The sequence below is a fragment of the Ahaetulla prasina genome, chromosome 3, assembly GCF_028640845.1.
Source record: "Ahaetulla prasina isolate Xishuangbanna chromosome 3, ASM2864084v1, whole genome shotgun sequence".
Classification (NCBI taxonomy): domain Eukaryota; kingdom Metazoa; phylum Chordata; class Lepidosauria; order Squamata; family Colubridae; genus Ahaetulla; species Ahaetulla prasina.
Window position 1 is genome coordinate 145,093,341 of NC_080541.1, and position 20,798 is coordinate 145,114,138.

General features: G+C 36.1%; 1 protein-coding gene across 2 annotated transcripts in view; it reads right to left on the bottom strand.

Annotated features, from left to right (window-relative positions):
* DPYD (dihydropyrimidine dehydrogenase) overlaps nt 1–20,798 on the bottom strand; it is a 684,632-nt gene that overhangs the window by 251,428 nt on the left and 412,406 nt on the right. For both annotated transcript variants that reach the window (XM_058176033.1, XM_058176032.1), the window contains one exon: nt 11,050–11,214. In XM_058176033.1, coding sequence (XP_058032016.1) covers nt 11,050–11,214 — 165 coding nt within the window. The remainder of the gene's footprint in view (nt 1–11,049; nt 11,215–20,798) is intronic.

The following is a 20,798-nucleotide window of genomic DNA, read 5'->3' on the forward strand; positions in this document are numbered from 1 at the left end:
TACCTCCCGAATCGTCCACGCCGAAAACCGACAGGCCGGCAGGCCGGCAGGCCAGCGGGGCCGGCAAGGCTGGCCGTCCACCACCGGGGGGCGCCGGACCGCACCCCCCCGAAGCGAGCGCCGCCGTCCATCCCCCGCGAGCCGGCAAGCCCACGGGCCCGCAGATCGACAGACCGGCCAGCCAGCAGATCGAAAAGCCAGCTGGCCGCCGGAACTTCAGATCTTCAGGGAGCGCCGTTCCGCACCCCCCAAGATGGCCGCCGCCGTCCGTCCGCTGCCCAGTCATGCCTCCAGCCTCGTTCTCGGCGGCCGAGGATCCCACGACGTCCAAAACCTCTCCATCGGCCGCCGGACAGCTTCAGCAAGAGGCGGAGGGCACTCGGCAGCTCGGCAGTCGGCTCCGCGTGGTTTCCCGGCTCAGGAAACCCGACCCGTTGTCTCCACAGAGCTCAAGACGCTGCCATATCGGGCATGTGCAGAAGAAGAAGAACTGAGAATAGCTCCAGTAATTATTAAGACAGAATAGGAGTCAACAATACCTTTCTGATGCCTTAAATCCAGGAAGAAAGCATTTCAACAGAATAATGAGGAAGATGGGTCTCTACTCAATCTTCTCTCCATCCCTCCCACCTATTCCCTCAGATCTTCTTTAGCAAAATTGTGACCAAAAACACAACCGGAAATCTACCACTTAGACAGATTTCCACAACTCATTTGCACTTAGTAGCTACTTTATGTCATACCAAAACTACAGTCTATCAGCATCCAGGGTCTTTCATATGCCAAACTGGTATCTTTCATTTTTTATCTCAACTTCTAAGTCTGTCACTCTTATTTCAGGATATTCCATATGCCATTATCTCAAGAGCATTGGCAGCCTGAATTTTATCTTTTGTCATATAGTTAACAGTTTAGTCTGTCACAGTCATATTTTAAAGTACAGCTTAAGCTACAAAGTATAGCAGCACTGGGTTTTAACCTGAAGAATTTGGTGCTGTGATTTTAAAATAGGCATTACTAGATCAATAGGTTCCTGCAACTGGAGAACCAGTAGGGGAAATTTTGAGTAGTTTGGAAAACTGGTAAATACCACCTCTGACTGGCCCTGCCCCCATCTATTCTCTGCCTCCAGAGTCCCAGTTGATCGGGAAGAAAAGGGAATTTTGCAGTAACCTTCTCCTGGAGTGGGGAGGGAATGGAGATTTTACAGTATCCTTCACCTGCCACGCCCGCCAAGCCTATGCCCACCAAGCCAAGCCTTGCCCACAGAACTGGTAGTAAAAAAATTTGAATTCCACCACTGGTACAATTTATATGAGACTGTTAAAACAGTAGGGAAAACAAGATCTAAGTCATAGAATCATAGAGTCGGGTGGGACCTTGAAAGTCTCCTAGTCTACCCCCTGCCCAAGGCAGGAATCCTTACACCATATCAGACAAATGGTTCTTCAATCTCTTCTTAAAAACCTCCAGCAATGGAGCACCCACAATTCCGAGAGGCAAGCTTGATTAATTGTTCTTACTGTCAGGAAATTCCTCCTTATTTCCAGGTTGAATTTCTCTCTGACCAGCTTCTACCTATTGCTTCTTGTTCTGCCCTCAGGTGCTATGGAGAATAAATCAACACCCTCTTCCCTATGACAGCCCTTCAAGTATTGGAAAACTGCTATCATGTCTCTCCTGACCTTTTCTTCATTAGGCTAAACTTATCTAGTTCATTGTAGTATTTAGCTTCCATACTCCTTATCATATTTGTTCTTTTTCTCTGCACTCTTTCTAGGACCTCAGCATCTTTTTTGAATCATGGCAACCAGAACTAGATGCAGTATTCTAAGTGTGGTCTCACTAGTGTACTCTAAACCAGTACTATCACTTTCCATGATCTTGATGCTATCTAAGTGAATATATGGTGTCATTCCCAGTAGGCTACCTTATGTCACGATAAAGTGGAATTCTTCTGAATCCTGGCTTATCAGGATCAAGCAAGCATGCAGGTGCCTAAACTTGGTATGAGCACATGTACAAAAATGCTATATAATTATAATTTGCTAGAGTAGTGGTGACATTGCCACAGCACATCTGTTCTTTATTCTTGCAGGTGTGCTTTTTTGCCTTCTATTGCATTTCGTAACATATAGCATATACAACACTCTAGGAGGAAAACAGTTTCATAGTCTAAAATAGGAACACAGAAAAGAAGTCACTCATGTTGGGGTGTTTGTGGTGGCCTGAGTGTGCTGCCAGCAAAAACAGAGCTCAAGAGGACCACACGCAGCGCTCCTGAGCTCCATTTTCTCAGGCAGAGGCACCACGGGCCAGTCCTTTGCTGTTCCCAGGGCAGCCCTGCGGGCCAGATATAAGACCCCCATGGGCTGGATTTGGCCCATGGGCCTTGAGTTTGACATCCCAGATCTACACTGATTGGTTTTCTCCATTTCTCCATTCCTACCAGGAGAGGCTGAACAAATTAAAATCCTTCCTTTAAACACTACCCTTCTTTTTCAATTAGTAAATTTTGGATCAAGAAACTATGTGAATAAATCCTTACCTATTTAAATCTAAGCATTAATAAAACAAAAAAGTTTACCATATATAATCAAGGTCATAATCTCATAAAAATATAATACAGAGCCCCATAATTTCATCAATATTGTTATATTCCTTATACCCTATCCAATTTGTAGGGAGACCTAACCATTGAACTACTTTTATGACTTCCCTTGTGAGTCCGTGAAATTCTTCTGTAAAGGAAAAAATATGTTTTGGAGAAGCTGCTATCTTATCAGGCCACCGCTTATGTCTTCAATAAACTATACCCTCAGACAGAGTTGGTGAGATATAAGAATATGAGCGGACTGGTTTTATTTAATACATCTGTCATTAAAAAAAGAGATTTTATGATAAGACTTGAGACTCAAGGAAATGTTTAATAGCTTTAAGTATAAAATCCTAAAATGACATTTTGCTATAAAACATAAACATTTAAAGCAATTTCTATTTCATGAAATTAAAATTGCATGCCTTATATGCACTAAGGATATTAGGGAAAGTGTTACCATAGCCCATAACCATGGTTTTCTTAAGTATTAAAAAAGAGAGTTAATGTTTTGTTATTCAACTGAATTTAACTTTCAGCTGTTATGTTTGAATCCAAATATGTGTCTTTTTGAGACAACTATAAACATTAAATATAACTCAACCTGAGTCAGGTTGACTCAGACTTCCATCCTCCCAAGATGGGTAAAATGAGGACCTGAGATGGGTAAAATGAGAATATTGTTGGGGGCAATATTCTGACTCTGAAAACTGCTTAGAGAGAGCTGTAAAAGCACTGTAAAGCGGTATATAAGACTAACTGGTATTGTTATAACAGAAGTATTTGATTTAATTTAAGCAAGAACAGGTAAACCATGAACTTATTTCTACATTGCTTAAAAGGTATACATTTCGTTTAAATTGAGCAAATTCTAGAGCACCACTAATTCTGCCATTTCTATTTTACGTGACTCTTTGGACTTAACTTAAAGAAATCAGTACACTTTTAACTGTTACTGTGTCACAGTGTCACTCCAGAGCTAGCAGAAAAGAAGAGGGAACAGTCCATAGATAACCTGGATCCAATTTAAAAGTCTGGATGCAAGTTCTATTATTTTACTAAAATAAGTCTAGAAAAATAGCCTAACACATTCAAACCATTGCTGTACTATATATTGCTGATTATATCAAACATTCTGCTGAACATAAAAAACCCCGATGACATTTTATTTAAGTTATTTTCTTGCCCTATTAATTAGAATAAATATTTTTGTGAAGGAATACATACATACATACATACATACATACATACCAGTGGTGGGTTTCACTTACCTTTGCTATCGGTTCACTTGTGCATGTGCGTACCACTTCTGTGCATGTGCAGAGTGTATTTGATGATGTCCGGGTGGGTGGACAGAGCCTCCTGCCGCCGCTGCTACTGGTTCGCCCGAACCGGGGCAAACCGGTAGCGATCCACCACTAATACACACACACACACACACACACACACACATACATACATACATACATACATAACATCTGATTTAGGAATCACAAGCTATGTGCTTCCACATATTACCTAAATGTTTGTGCTTGGCTCTTCCAAATGGACCTGATAATGATTATGATTTTTCATGTGAACTGAAAAGAATAGAAATGACAAAGATGAAATTCAAGAAGTTGCTACCTTCTATGGAAAAGTATTTTCTATAGGTTCTGTTTATCATGATTATTCATCTTAATTTCATCCTTTGTATAGCAGAATTAACCAAAACAAGTAGCCATTCTCCTAATGCTGAAAGTTAACTCCTGATTTATCATTTTCTAACAAACTAGAAATGAAAAAGAATTTACATTAAGGTTTCAAACTCTGATTTGTTAGGACAGCAACAAACCAGGTTTTCTCAATGGATTATAAATAAAATATTCTGCTTCCTTATTAGTCTATTATTAGTTTAAGTATTGTATTGTATTGTGTTGTATTGTAAAGTTTATTGTCATTGTACATATATACACCTTATACCCATATAACAAAATTCACGTAACACTCAGAGACCAAGCCCAACGCACATGACAATCCCCAGACACCAAACCCTAACCTAACTCTAACCCCACCAAAAATTCCTCACTCCTAAACCACCCAAGCATCCACACAGCAGACCAAGTAATGCTGTCCAACAACTCACTGATGGTGGCCCTTTAGTTCATTGTTGAGTGCAATTATAGATCTGGGATAAAAAATATTCAGAAAACAAGTTTTAATTGTTCTGTATCTTCTGCCAGAAGGCAACAGTTCAAAAAGATTGTAAGCAGAATGAGAAGAGTCTCTGAGAATGTTGCGCAACTTCCTCAAACAGCGAGATGCGAAGATGTCAACCAGGGCTGGTAGCTGGAGCCCAATGATATTCTGGGCAGTTTTAATAATTCTCTGTAGAGCTTTTATGTCCACTGCAGAGCTGCTCCCATACCATGCAAGAATGCTGTATGTCAGGACACTCTCAATGGTGCTGCGACAGTAGGACAGAAGTAGATGCTGAGATAGATTTATCTTCCTGAGCATTCTCAGGAAGTACAGCCTCTTCTGTGCCTTCTTCACAAGCATGTCAGCATTCATAGTCCATGAGAGGTCCTTCGAATTATATATGCCCAGAAATTTAAAACTACCAACCCTCTCCACCTCCTCACCATTTATGTACAATGGTAAATATACATCTCTCTTCCTCCTGAAGTCAATTATAAGTTCTTTAGTTTTTCTGGTATTAAGTATAAGATTATTTTCTTTACACCACAATATCAGCCCTTGTACTTCCTCTCTATAAGCAGATGCATTGCTCTTATTAATGAGCCCCACCACTGTCATGTCATCCACAAATTTAATAATTGCGTTGGTGTTATACAATGGAGTGCAGTCATGTGTATACAAGGAATAAAGGAAGTGGTTTAGCACACAACCCTGGGGGGGCTCCTGTGCTAGTCTCAGAATAGAGGAATGGTGAGATCCCATCTTTACTGACTGGCCTATCTGTCAGAAAATCCTTTATATACAAACAAATCCTCTGATTTATACCCAACTTGGTCGTTTTAAGAAACAACTTGTTGGGCAGAATGGTGTTAAAGGCAGAGCTATAATCCACAAATAACAACCTTAAATATGTTCCCTGTTGTTCCAAATGATTCAAGACAGTATGGACAACAATAGACATAGCATCTTCAGTTGATCTATTACACCTATATGCAAATTGGTATGGGTCTAAAGTAGATGGAAGACTAGCCTTAATATAGTTCAACACCAGTCTCTCAAAACACTTCATGACAACAGATGTTAAAGCTACTGGTCTATAATCATTAAGAGATAACACTACTGTCTGCTTAGGGACTGGCATTATAATGGCTCCCCTCCAAGAAGAACTTCCTTCTTGGAAAGGAGCCAAATAAGGATGATCAAGCAGGATATATAGAAAATTAATTTGAAAACCATAAACCAGGATTATTAATAATTCTAGTAAACCAGAATTATCACCAATTCTAGCTAATCCTAAAACAGCCACAAAGAACTAAAACATTATTTTGTTTTTCTCCCATTATTGTTAAGTGAACAAACCTTTACTTTAGCACTAACAGCACTTACGTTTTTTTTTCTTTTTAACTCTACATAACACTAATTCTTTAGTTAAATTTTCTATAAACCAGTGAGAGCTGAGGGACAGGAAATTTATTTTGGATTAAAGATGGGCTACGAACATTTGATCACTTAAGGTACAAACCATGAGTTGTTAACCTCAATTTAAACCTTTGATTTCTTGGAAATAAAAAAAATAAATGTACCTAGGTTGTCGTTGTTGTTTTAAAATGAAATGAAATCGCTATGTAAAGAGAGTTTTGCTGAACTGAGTCATTTTAATTCATTAAAAGTTTATATTGCTTATATTTTAGGGGAATGAATGTTCCATTTTTTTTTTTTACAGAGTGAAACTGCATACTCATTTATTTAGGAGAAAGTCTCAAGGATGAAATGGACTATTTCAGAGCAAATGTGCATTTCATTGTGCTGTTAATGTTCAGAATGATCTCTTAGGATGTAATCTTATATCCATATAATTAAAGCTATATGGATCCCACTGAACTCGATTGGGCTTACTTCAGAACAGTCATGAATAAGAAAACAATAAGCAGAATGGAAGTCTGTATGAAAATAAAATTGCTGTTGTTGTTATTTTTAGCAAAATCAATTGGATGGAAATGTATTCATGTTCTCAGGACACAGATGCACAAAAGACCACAGACACATCCACCATTTTTACATAATAGGTAATGCAATCATTTCAGGAGAAAAAAAATGCTGAGCTGTAATGTAGTACAGTTTCTCTCTTAGAAGCAGCTCTTCTTGTATTCCTTCATATAGGATTTTTCAGCACAGGCATTAGCCTAATTATTAAGACCTTGTGATGTGAGTACTCAAGCTATTTCTAGCCATTAAGGATTTGTTTTTCCCAATAATCAAAAGAAGCTCTCAATTCATTTTCTGGAAGAAGCCTGGTAGAATGTTTCAGAAATGGTTCTAATTTTCTCCTTTTTTACACCTTGAGGCGATGTGTTTCAAGATGTGCTTATAGTTGTCATAAAACTGTGAAATGTGTTCCCATCCAACAGGACCAATGTCTTGTGCTCTAAGTAAATAGTACTTTACACTGAAAATACAAATCTCCAATATGCCTTACTGTTCTTTTTATAAAAAAGATCTTTGAACGTAAACAGAATACTCAGAAGACTGCAGTCCTGAAGCTTGAGGTAAACCCACTGGAACTTTGTGGAATGGAATTCTTGAACCAATTCCCATCTTTTCTTTCTCTCAAGACCTTAACGCACATATATATTATTTTCTGAGAAAAAAAATTATGGCGTGTTTTATGTTTTCCTCTAGCAGTTTGTGCACTATGAGAAAGAATGGTCTCTTTCTAAGAGGTTAAAACATAATGCTTCCGATCTATAACATGTAGTATATCATCCAAATAATCATAATCGAGTCATAAACTGGCTTGTTCCTATAAAGTAAACTTCAGAAAAGTAGTATGTAATATTTCTAATTTATAATAGCATAACTTCAGGAATCTAAACATATACTGGTTCATTTGTTTTTTTGTGACTGTGCACACACTCACTCCCAATTGCAAAGTTCTGTTTTCATACATGTAACGTACAATCTAAGTTATATTGCATCTGCAAAAAATGCACATCTTATTTAAATGTTTATATTACTGAATGCATTTTTTCCAAAAACCTATTTTAAACGCATGTTGGCATATTTTCTGAGGCAGGAACTAAATTAGAAAAAAATGAAGAAAAACAAAAATTGAAGAATCATATTCTGATTTATATGGAGACTAAATATCATGCTAGCCTCAAATACCTGTAACTGTAACCAACAGCAAATCTATGTCTGCTTAAAAAAGTAGTTCTTGTAGTATGGGCTAGTTGATTTGTTTAGAACAAGATTATTTGAACAACTATATATTTTTTTTACAGTTGATAAGTATATTTCCTGAAACAATAGTCAAAGTATTTAGTTGTCAAATAGCATTAATGTACAGCATTTTAGTCAGAGAAGTGTTTGGCTAAGAAAATTCCTATTTCTAAGATGGTTTAAGTTATCAAATGCTCTAACTATGCCATGAAATATACTTTCAAGTACTGAATTATAGTCACAAGGTGCTTATATACATCCATGGAAATTTTACATTCACTTTCAGTCATTCAGTGCTGCCATATTTACCTGAAAGCTACATTAGGATATGATGGGAAAACTCCTGATCTATAGTTCTTGCAGTTTTATGTGAAAACAAATTAATAAGTCTTTTAAAGTGTCATTTATCTCTTGGTTTTGTCTATAAAATGTATCTCAGGCATTTAGGCACAAGAGGTTCCTTCCTCCATTCTCTTTCTTAATTGCTTCTTTGGTTCAATCTGCCCTGATATGAATTCCTCTGATTTTTTTTTTCATTAAGAGAGAATGTTTCCCCTTAAGCATGTGGGATGAGCAAATCTAACAGTAACTTTTTTTAAAAGGGTTACTCATTCCCATTAGTCAAATTTAAAAAGTATAATGATTCCCAAGCTGGAGACAACGCCATAATCTACCTGATTCCCATATATAATAGGTTTTTTTCTTAAGAAAAATAATTCAGCATCGGCATCCCATGTTACATAACCATTTGACTAGAATGGCCGAAGAGGCTAACTAAATGAATCAGTTTAGTTTTCTCTTATGACATCTGCAAGATTTTTCTCCTTTTGTCAAGATCTGCCTTTTTATATGAATGCTATTGTGACACACTTAGGAAGTGGCTTCCATTGAGATATTGCAACACGTCTTTTGTCAGTCCGATTTTCACTTGCATTGACTGTCCATGGATATCACTGACAACCAATTCAATTTTTTTTCATTCTGTTAGGAAAAATTCATGAATACTTGGGGGAAAAAAAATCATAATTCCAAAATGACTACACGGGTCAAAATCCTTGCTAAATTGATCTTGCCTATTTTATATTATTTTCCCTTTTATTAAATCTTTGTGTGGGCATGTATAAAATATACCAGGGATATCAAACTCTTGGCCGGTGGGCCTGATGCATCATGTGCTGGCCACACCCACGCCTGGTTCAGTGAAGTGGGAAAAAGACAGCCTACGTCACGTGACAATGTTGTGATGGTGCAAGTTTGACATCCCTGCAATATACAATGGAAACGTTAACACTAAGTAACTAATTCAAGATAAAAACCTTCATTGTACAAACTGCAGCAGTTTCTTTTTCTTGTATTATGTACCGTTTTATATGGTGTCAAATAATTTTATGTTTGTAATATCAATATCCTAAACGGTAATTAATACTGATATTTATTTTTATTTTCTTTATTTCTAATACTATTAGTTAATAATTTCAATAATTTTAGTACGATGCAAGTATCATTATATCAAAACAATATAATATATTGAGATTTGCCCCATAATAAAAAATATTTCTGCATAGTACTTCACCCGTTTAGAATAGAATAGAATAGAATAGAATTTTTATTGGCCAAGTGTGATTGGACACACAAGGAATTTGTCTTGGTGCATATGCTCTCAGTGTACATAAAAGAAAAGATACGTTCATCAAGGTACAACATTTACAACACAATTGATGGTCAATATATCAATATAAATCATAAGGATTGCCAGCAACAAGTTATAGTCATACAGTCATAAGTGGAAAGAGATTGGTGATGGGAACTATGAAACACATGTAAGTGATTTTTTATATTAGTAATCAGACGGTTTTCCCCCTTTTGCAATATCTTATGAATGCTTACATGCAAATCATTCAACACTGCAAAAACAAAACAAACACATCCTGAAGGAACCATATATGTAATTACATTGAAACTGCCTTTTTTCAATGCTTTATCCATGTAAACCTTGTAATATCCATGTAAATATTTATGTAGGAGAAGAAAAGAAAAAATCGGCTATTTAAAACACAGAATGAAATTAAATCAGGATTCAACCCCTGCAGAAAATAAATTGATCATTTATTTTGATTATTTACTGTTATGCAGTTCAATTTCTGTCATGGTTCTCTGAAACTGAAACATAATGTAACTAAAATTTGAATAATGTTAATACAAATCCCTTTGATTCCAGAGTAAAACCAAAAGAGCTGTCAACTATTTTAACAGTAACAAAGGCTTTAATTCCTAACATATTAATTTTTGAACTCAGCCTTTAAACTGCTGCATTATAATGCAAAAGCAATTATATTTTCTTCTTTTAAATATTTACAATAATGCAATAATTTACTTTACTGTAATCATTAGCTAATAATTCTCTTGTATTTTTAACTCTGCTTTCTTTTTGTTTCTGCCAAAATGTCGTTCTTCATTCATTGTTTTCACTCAGTGAGGCTTTAAAAAAAACATTTTGTTGTTGCTGAATATAGTATACCATAACTGGTACTATGGACTTTCTCAAAGGAAGGCACCAAAAATGGGCATTTGGTTAAAACTATTTCTGCAAGTTGACACTCTATTTGCCCCCAGCATTTTATAATACAGAGCAAAAAGACTACCCTTCTTTAGAGACAACAATTTATCTCTAATAAATAGAGTTTTGAAATGAATTTAATGGCTACACTGAAGTACAGTACATGTATAAGTATTTACCTCATGATAAGCATTGCATTTGTAAACAAAAGCTAGAAAAAGGGGCAGATCTGTGCTACTGTCAGAGTAATTTGAGCAGATGCTTTGTTTCTCACAGTATATAAACATTTTCTTTATCCCCCTTTACGTCTGGTCAAACATATTTTCAGGTTTTTAAAAAGAGAAAAAACTGAAAGGCCTGATTATCAGAAAAGTGAATGAATATATATACCCCATGGTGGCAATTGTTTTTTAAGCGACTTCCAATTTTCTGAAAAAAAATGTATTGATCATCTCTACTTGACACGTGAATTTCTTAGCAGTTCATTCTGACTTACTTTGTCAGGGAAGTCTGACTTCAATTCAGTAATACTCCTGCACCAATAAGCTGCTGTTTTCTCACTTATGAGCTCAATGTTCAAGAAGGAACCTTGACCTGGACCATACATGGGACCTGTGGTAGTTCCACGTATTATCCTTGGAGAAACATTTGTTACAATGTCCTGTGAAAAAAGTAAAAAATAAAAATTAGCAATTCAAATTGAGAAAAGAAGAAATATTTCTACTTCTTAATTCTGAAACTTTGCCCTCTAGAGATGCATACAGGTAGTCCTTGCTTAACGATCATTTGTTCAGCAAGCCAAATCATGATGGCACTGAACAAATGATATTTGTGCCTGGTCTCAAACTTATGGCTGCTTCACTGTCCTCGTGGTCACATGATCAAAATTGGGCATTTGGCAGACCTCCAACATTTATGACCACAGGGGAGCTTCAACTTCCTCCCCCTCACCTTTCTCCCCTTGTACCTATAGCCTTTTGGTTGCCTTGCACACTATTGCCCGGTAATAGAATTAACAGATAACAGAGTTAGAAGGGACCTTGCAGGTCATCTAGTCTAACCCCCTGCCCAAGCAGGAGACCCTACAACCGCCTCTACCTAGGATTGAACTCACAACCTCCTGATTGTGAGGCAAGAACTCCACCTCTATGTACAGCTGAAGATGGGGTAGAGGGAAGTAGTTGGCAGTAGCACTGAGGTTTCCCAGGGAGGAGGCAGCACATTCCAGAGCGGGCCCAAGACTAGAGACTGTGTAATCCTGTACTGGATGGTAGGGGGAGGAGAAGTTGCAGGATAGGCTCACCTTAGAATCTCCCATCTATTACGTATCTATTAGGTTAGAAGCTTATACCTTCACTTTTTCAAGATTAAACTGGAAGATCCCATAAAGAAATGGACTCAATTGGATCTCACTGTGCCATCTTTGGGCTTAGGCCTGACGTGTTCTGGCCATACCTGCTGCTCTCTCTCACTTTCCTGCCAAGCTTGCCATGCTGTGTTCCAACTATATCAGTCACTCTGCACTCTTTGCTACCCCTGCTACTTTGTGCTCCACCATCAATGGAAATTCCAGTCCCAATTAGGGTCATTAGAGGAAGACTTTCTGTATTTTATACTGGGTTCTTTTATTATTTTTATGAATGATAACTACTATCATTCTACTACTACTACTACTACTAATATTCAATTAGTATGTTGATTACACAAATCAACAAGCATGTGTTACCCATACTATCTCCTAGTAAAGATCAAGTTTTCAGGAAGAGGTAATGGTTTATTTTCTATTCTTGGATAGGAACCCTGCTACTACAAAGAGAGTTACTAAGTTCTTATTGGTTACTAAGAAAGCTGACAGTAACCTAAATTGTGATGACAACATGAAGAAGTCTTTTATTTTATTATTTTAATTTCATTTTAAATATTTGTTTTTGTTTTGCTTGACTTCATTGAGGTGTTGGTTGTTACTTTTGAAACCCTACATGGCATGGGTCAAGGTTATTTAAAGCGCTATCTCTCCCTGATGTGACAAGCCCCTCCCACTCATGCCCACAGGAGAGGGCTGCTACAGATCCCATCTACTAAAAAATTGAAATAGGTGGGGTCAAGGAGATGAATCTTTTTTGCTGTGGCCCCATTCCTATGCAACATTCTTCCATTGGAGGTGAGAACTTTCTCCTCTCTTTTGGCCTTCCAGAAGAATATCAAAACCTGGCTTTGCCAGAGGTTCTCTGGAGGTGGGTGATGGAATAACAAGACCTCATCCCATCCTGTCGAGCTCTTAGCTCTCTTAGTTCAGTTTTAGAATAGTTCTTAATAATATTTTAACTCTGTATTATTTTAATCTTTCAACTATCTTTTACTAGTTTTCTCAACTGCGGTGGGGACCACTCAGAGAAAACACAGCATGGCCTATTCCATTAATAATAATAATAATAATAATAATAATAATAATAATAATAATAATAATAATAATAATAATAATAATAATAATAATAATAATAATAATATTTTAATTTTTATACCGCCCTTCTCCCGAAGGACTCAGGGCGGTTAACAGCCAGATAAAAATACAATACAATAGACAATAAAACCCATTTAAAAAACTTATTCAACATTGCCCAAATTAAAACTATAAAAGACATGATAATATTATAAAACCCCATTTAAAATCCAATTTAAAGCCCATGTTATGCCAGTCCTGCTCGAAAGAATAAATACGTCTTCAGCTCGCGGCGAAAGGCCCGGAGGTCAGGAAGTTGATTAACATGGGGGCCAGTATTTCTGAAGACATTTAGAGGGGCGTAACATTTGGGTTGCAGTGCAATCTCGGCCGCATGGAGACTCCCCTTATCTCAGACTACCCATTATCAATGGCTGGTCCCTACACACCCTACAGCCGATCTGCGATTTACTTGTTTTATAATCTGTAAATCGTCCAGAATCACCTTGGAGGGGAGATGAATGGCATAATAAACAAACAAATAAATAAACAAATAAATCTTTGTTTACTTCATATATGTGTCTCCATGGTGTTTTTAATGATCTTACTATATTTGAATCTGATTTTATATGTTATTTTAGTTTCAGTCATGATTACTAACTATGAGTGAATAAATAAATAAATACATTCAGGCAGAATTCCCTCAGTAGATAAACTCAAATGCAAACATTCAGTTTGGTGGCAGACAACTTGTACCATTCACTAAATATAGACTACATTAAAAGTGAGAGGCAGGATTTTTAGACAATAGACACTCCCTTTAGGCAAATTTCAGCCCTTTACGTTTTTTAAGAAACTGTATATTATGTCTAAATAGAAAATATAATGTTGCTTTTTGAATAAAAATGTTGTATGATCATTTCATTTCATTCAAAAATTAGGAAGGTTTAAAGGATATTTCAGTTTTAAATTTGTAAATAATCATTAACATTATTGTCTTGTTTTGAAACATCACCTAAACTGAAAATCATTTATAGAAGTATGTAAATTTACAGGTTTAAAATAAAAACAATTTTAGGTAAAGGCCATTTGGTTAAGGATTTCATAGAGGTATTTGGTTAAGTATCCCTACTCACAATCTTGTCACTTCTGGAGCGATAACATGAACCCCCATTAGTATATGGCAATTAAGATCAATTTACATATTTTAATTAAGATCCATCCCACATAAAACAATTAGGGTAATAGGCATACTAACTGATTTCATAACATTTGGACGTTTTTCCAACTAGATAGACAGGAAACGTTAATTAGCATTAATTAGTGCTGATCTGCATATGTTTGATAAGGCATACCCTCACTACAAATGATTATTTATTCCTGAATCTGCCAAGTGCTACCATAGCAGAAAATAAAGGAACTTCCTTCATATTGTATGTAAATGTCTGGTAATTTTTACTTGTTTTTCTATTTGGACTATATATTATGAAATAAATGAGTAGAAATGAATATACAAATATATACATTCATATATAGAGAAAACATACTAATTAATGTGCAGCACTTAATAGGCACTGATGACATTTCCATAATAACTGTGAAAATGATGGTGTTTAGAACCTTTTCTGTTACATTTTGTCTTTATATCCTGATACTACAAATCAGTATAATTTTCAGATAATTTTTTTTGGCAATCTTTAAAGATAAACATACTGTAATATATTTAGAAAAATACAGCATTTGTTAGTGTCTCCTCCCACTGAAATAACAACAACAGCAACAACAACAATAATAACATTTGCGAGAAATTATACTTGTCTGCAAGTAAGAATTGGTGGGATTACAGATAAATAGAATAGACTATTCTAGAAAAAGAATATCGAATATAGAAGAAAAAGAAGATGCAAAATAATTCTGGGACAAAGCACCTGCCACATAACACCCCAGATTTAGCAGTTATCAATAGGAAAGAAAACAAAGTCTGGATAATGAACGTGGGAGTACCTGGAGACAGCAGAATAGAAGAGAAAGAACTAGAAAAGATAAGAAAATACAAAGACCAGCAAATAGAAATAGAATGACTGTGGCAAAAAAGCAAAGATAGTACCAATAGTAATAGGTGCTTGGGGTGCAATCCCAAAATAAGTGGAGTATCACTTGAATTGACAAAATCATCATCAGCCAACTGCAAAAGGCAGACTTACTGCAAACAGTTTAGATCTTCCAATAATACCTTTAATATCATGAAACAATAGCTTTGGATACTTACAGAACAGAAGATTTCAAATGGTATGTTTTTTATTTAGTTATTTTTAATCCTGGCACTGTGCTAATAGAAGGACTGCCTTCTTTAGCTTTACAGAATATACCTCTCTCTATATCAAAGTCAGTATTTTATTGCCACAGATCCTTTGCTTAGTGGAGATACTCAAATTAAAGCATCCAAGGCAGCTGTCTCACTTCCTGAACACCTCAAATGAAGGGAATCCAACACCTCCTTTGGTTGATTTGTTCTGCTATCCCAGGGCTCTTTCAGTTTATTTTCAACATTCAGTAGGAATCACCCTTCTTGTAGTTTAACTCTGATATTTTGTGCCTTGCCTCTGATATTTTGCGCTCTCACAGGGAGGGACTCCTCAGGGTGCCGTCAGCCAGGCAGTGCCGGCTGGCGACGCCCAGGGGAAGGGCCTTTTCTGTGGGGGCTCCCGCCCTCTGGAACGAACTTCCCCCAGGACTTCGCCAACTTCCTGACCTTCGAACCTTTCGCCGCGAGCTTAAGACACATCTTTTTATTTGCGCAGGACTGGACTAGGATTTAAATTTTTAAATTTGGTTTTAATGGGGTTTTTATTATTCTATTGGGGTTTTAATATTCGGCTGTATTTAATAAGTTTTTTAATTGGGGTTTTAACTTGTATTTATGTATATTTTACGTGGCTGTTAACTGCCCTGAGTCCCTCGGGAGATAGGGCGGTACATAAATATGATTAAATAAATAAATAAATAAATAAGGAAAAGATAAACCAGATCCTAATATTTTTCGATATGACATTCTTTCAAGCTATTTGAAGAGTGCTATTGTATCCCCCCTCACCTGTCTATTGTCAAAGCTAAACATACCAAGCTACCTTTAGTCCCTCTTCATACAGCTTTGTTTTCTAAAGCCCTAATATTTGTTGCTTTTCTATGAATCTTCCTTACAGAGTTGTGTCCGGGACTAGTTTCAATATTCAAAGGGTAATCTGATGAAATAGTATGATTTTTTTTTGCATGTTTAGAAATTATACTGCTATTGATACAGCTTAAAATTGCCTTCACATCACATTTTCGGTTCAAATTCAGTTTCCATTTGACTACTACTACTACAAGATTCCTATTGTAAGTACTGTTACCAAGCTGGGTATCCCTCATCCTATACCTGTGTATTTGATAACCAAAGAACTTCACATTTATTTCTGTTAATTTTAATTCTTTTCTTTGCTGCTCATTTCTGTAAAGTATCAAGATTGTTCTGAATTTTATTTCTGTCTTCTAGAAATAAATACAATTTTGCATCATCTCCAGATTTAATAAGCATTCTATAAATCATTAATGAAAATAGTGTGCTAAGTCCAGGAAGGGAACCTGTCACTTGATATTCTGCATTAAATTTAGAATTTGATGTAGACCCATTGATTATGATTGTTGAGCCAGCTATATATTATATTGTGTAATCCATCCCACACCTAACTAGATTGCTAATGACAATGACATGGCCCACATCACAGTTTATGAAAAATTAAAAACACATGTAACAGTATAAATCATAGGCCCAAATTGTTTAGAAAACATTTGATTGTAACTTTAGAATAGAATAGAATTTTAGAATAGAATAGAATTTTATTGGCCAAGTGTGATTGGACACACAAGGAATTTGTCTTGGTGCATATGCTCTCAGTGTACATAAAAGAAAAGATACGTTCATCAAGGTACAACATTTACAACACAATTGATGATCAATTTATTGTAACATTGTCCTACCAAATATGCTATAACATCAATTAGTGCTATAAATGTATTGATATACATAAACTATAGACTTCCCCCATAGTTTGTTATTTTAGATATGATAAAATGCTTTAATGGCCACTTGACAAACACACCAAATCAATTCCTCAAAGAACATACGATTTAAAAAAATATTTCTGAGTTTATAATTGGATTTTATTGGTAAGATCAATTAAATCTGTTTTTGGAAAAATAAATGTTCATCTAAATAGAACTACCAGTCCTATTTTTTATAAAAAGCCACAAAAAAATGGTATTAGTCTTCCACATAGTCTTCAGTCATGACAGGTTGAAAATTCCCATGAGATATTCTGTGGGTGAGCTTCTTAATAATGTGAAAATCAATGATTTTATTCTTAGGGTTTTTCAGGTCAGTTCTACCTTTATTGGAATGACTGAGAAAGGCTGGAAGTATCCACACAAGGGACTAAATGTCTCACCAAAGCAGATTACTTTAAAACAAGACCCAATCAAGCACACTTAGTTACTGTATTTTATACTGAGAACGTCTCCAACATTTTCAGTCAAACAACTTTAACATTTTTTAAAACCATCAATAAATGGGTAATAAATGCCAAACTAATAAGGTGAAAACAATTTCTTATCTCTGTTCTCACCTTATGAGACATATTTAAAAATAAATGTTTAATGAGATTGGGGGAAGACAGTATGTCATTAAAAAAAGAGGGGGGGTTATTGAACCAATCACAATCTAACTGGCTTAGATTATCTCTAAATCACTCCCAGTATTATATATTGCTAAACTATTTCCATGCTGCAGGAACCCCAAAATCTAGTTTACCATCCTATTTGGCCGATCTAGTTTTTCAAGACAAAGATAAAGCAGGCAAAAAAAAGAAAACCACCAAAAAAACTATTCGCCATTTTGAATTTCACACCTGGGTTCCTGATAAACATGTCTCTCTAACACCAAGTGGCTATAAATAAAACTCCAACTAACATATACTCTCAATCAGGCACTTTGCAAAGATATTTCCAGCAAGTATAGGTAGTCCTTCTTTAGCGCTGCCTCAGTGACTGTTCTCAGTTGACAAAGATGAAAAATAAATTTGCAACCAATCCTTTGCACCTTCTCTCTCTGAGTTACATGTTTGCCATCATAGTTAGCACACACTGTCCTGTAGCTAATTTATTTTTTCCTTTCCCTCTCTTCCCCATGAAAGTTTAAGCAAACTATCTTTTCCTGAGCTGCTTTTCTGGGCAATGCAACAGGTCCCTCAAAATGCTAAGGCAAACTAACAAACTTTGTTCTGTGACCTTAATTAAGGCTCACAGCTGCTGCTTGAAATTGACAAAACTCTAATGAGTTTCACAGAAAGGCTTTTGTTCACCTTCTTTTGGGCCTAGCACACTCCTTTCAATGCGTATTCCTGATTGTGTGCCTGCTTACTCTTTTATAATCCCTTCCACACCAATGAATGTAAATAAAAACTGTTTATTCTCTCCTTCCTAATCATCCCAGTGCTAGGATGAACATTCCGAAGAATGGGAAGTAAGAAAAAAGGGATATGAGATTTTCCCAGCTTCCTCAGAAGTTAAGTTCTGGAAACCTTCATGGCCATTTGTGTTTATCTGGCTGTTTGGAGTTGTATCCTTCTGATATTGTAAAGCAAAGGAAAGCTGAAGTAAAACTGTAAGCATAGTCGCAGTCACAGGATTTTTACTTAGTGATTGCTTTGCTTAACGACCAACTTGTCAGTCCCATTTGTGGTCACTAAATGAGAATTACCCTTACAACCAATGGTTCCTTTAATTTCTGACAGGCAGAATGCAGAAAAAAATGTTTTGTACAGCTTTTCTCAAACTAAGTGCAAATTTGTATGCCACAATGCAAGTGTATGAAGAAATTGCAAAAGCATGTAATAGTGACATGGTAAAATGTTTACATATTTCTTGGGTTAAAATATAGAAACTAATAGTATGTCACAATTTCCTTGGCAGTGTTTTCAGAAACGGCTAGACACTTCCTTCTACTTTGAGAGATATGACTGGCACAAGATCACCCAAATTGCTTTATGCCTATGGTAGGACTGCTTAGAATAGCTTATTTTCTTAGACTTACCTCAAATTCACAATTTCCTACGTTGTAGCCTGATGCTTTAACCACTACACCAAACTGATTACATACACACTTATTTACAGGTTATGATATAAATTTTCTAGTCACTTGATAACTTATAATTGTAATCAATATTTTGTAAACATTTTTAAAACCATCAATAAATGGGTAATAAATGCCAAACTAATAAGGTGAAAACAATTCCTTATCTCTGTTCTCACCTTATGAGACATATTTAAAAATAAATGTTTAATGAGATTGGGGGAAGACAGTATGTCATTAAAAAAAAAGGGGGGGGGTATTGAACCAATCACAATCTAACTGGCTTAGATTATCTCTAAATCACTCCCAGTATTATATATTGCTAAACTATTTCCATGCTGCAGGAACCCCACAATCTAGTTTACCATCCTATTTGGCCGATCTAGTTTTTCAAGACAAAGATAAAGCAGGCCAAAAAAAAAAAAACAAGAAAACCACAAAAAAAACTATTCACCATTTTGAATTTCACACCTGGGTTCCTGATAAACATGTCTCTCTAACACCAAGTGGCTATAAATAAAACTCCAACTAACATATACTCTCAATCAGGCACTTTGCAAAGATATTTCCAGCAAGTATAGGTAGTCCTTCTTTAGCGCTGCCTCAGTGACTGTTCTCAGTTGACAAAGATGAAAAATAAATTTGCAACCAATCCTTTGCACCTTCTCTCTCTGAGTTACATGTTTGCCATCACAGGTAGCACACACTGTCCTGTAGCTGATTTATTTTTTACTTTCCCTCTCTTCCCCATGAATAGATGGTTTAAGCAAACTATCTTTTCCTGAGCTGCTTTTCTGGTCCCTCAAAATGCTAAGGCAAACTAACAAACTTTGTCCTGTGACCTTAATTAAGGCTCACAGCTGCTGCTTGAAATTGACAAAACTCTAATGAGTTTCACAGAAAGGCTTTTGTTCACCTCTTTTTGGGCCTAGCACACTCCTTTCAATGCGTATTCCTGATTGTGTGCCTGCTTACTCTTTTATAATCCCTTCCACACCAATGAATGTAAATAAAAACTGTTTATTCTCTCCTTCCTAATCATCCCAGTGCTAGGATGAACATTCCGAAGAATGGGAAGTAAGAAAAAAGGGATATGAGATTTTCCCAGCTTCCTCAGAAGTTAAGTTCTGGAAACCTTCATGGCCATTTGTGTTTATCTGGCTGTTTGGAGTTGTATCCTTCTGATATTGTAAAGCAAAGGAAAGCTGAAGTAAAACTGTAAGCATAGTCGCAGTCACAGGATTTTTACTTAGTGATTGCTTTGCTTAACGACCAACTTGTCAGTCCCATTTGTGGTCACTAAATGAGAATTACCCTTACAACCAATGGTTCCTTTAATTTCTGACAGGCAGAATGCAGAAAAAAATGTTTTGTACAGCTTTTCTCAAACTAAGTGCAAATTTGTATGCCACAATGCAAGTGTATGAAGAAATTGCAAAAGCATGTAATAGTGACATGGTAAAATGTTTACATATTTCTTGGTTAAAATATAGAAACTAATAGTATGTCACAAACATCCTTTAACTTACTGCGGGCAAGTAAAATTGCTACGCAATTTCCTTGGCAGTGTTTTCAGAAACGGCTAGACACATATGACTGGCACAAGATCACCCAAATTGCTTTATGCCTATGGTAG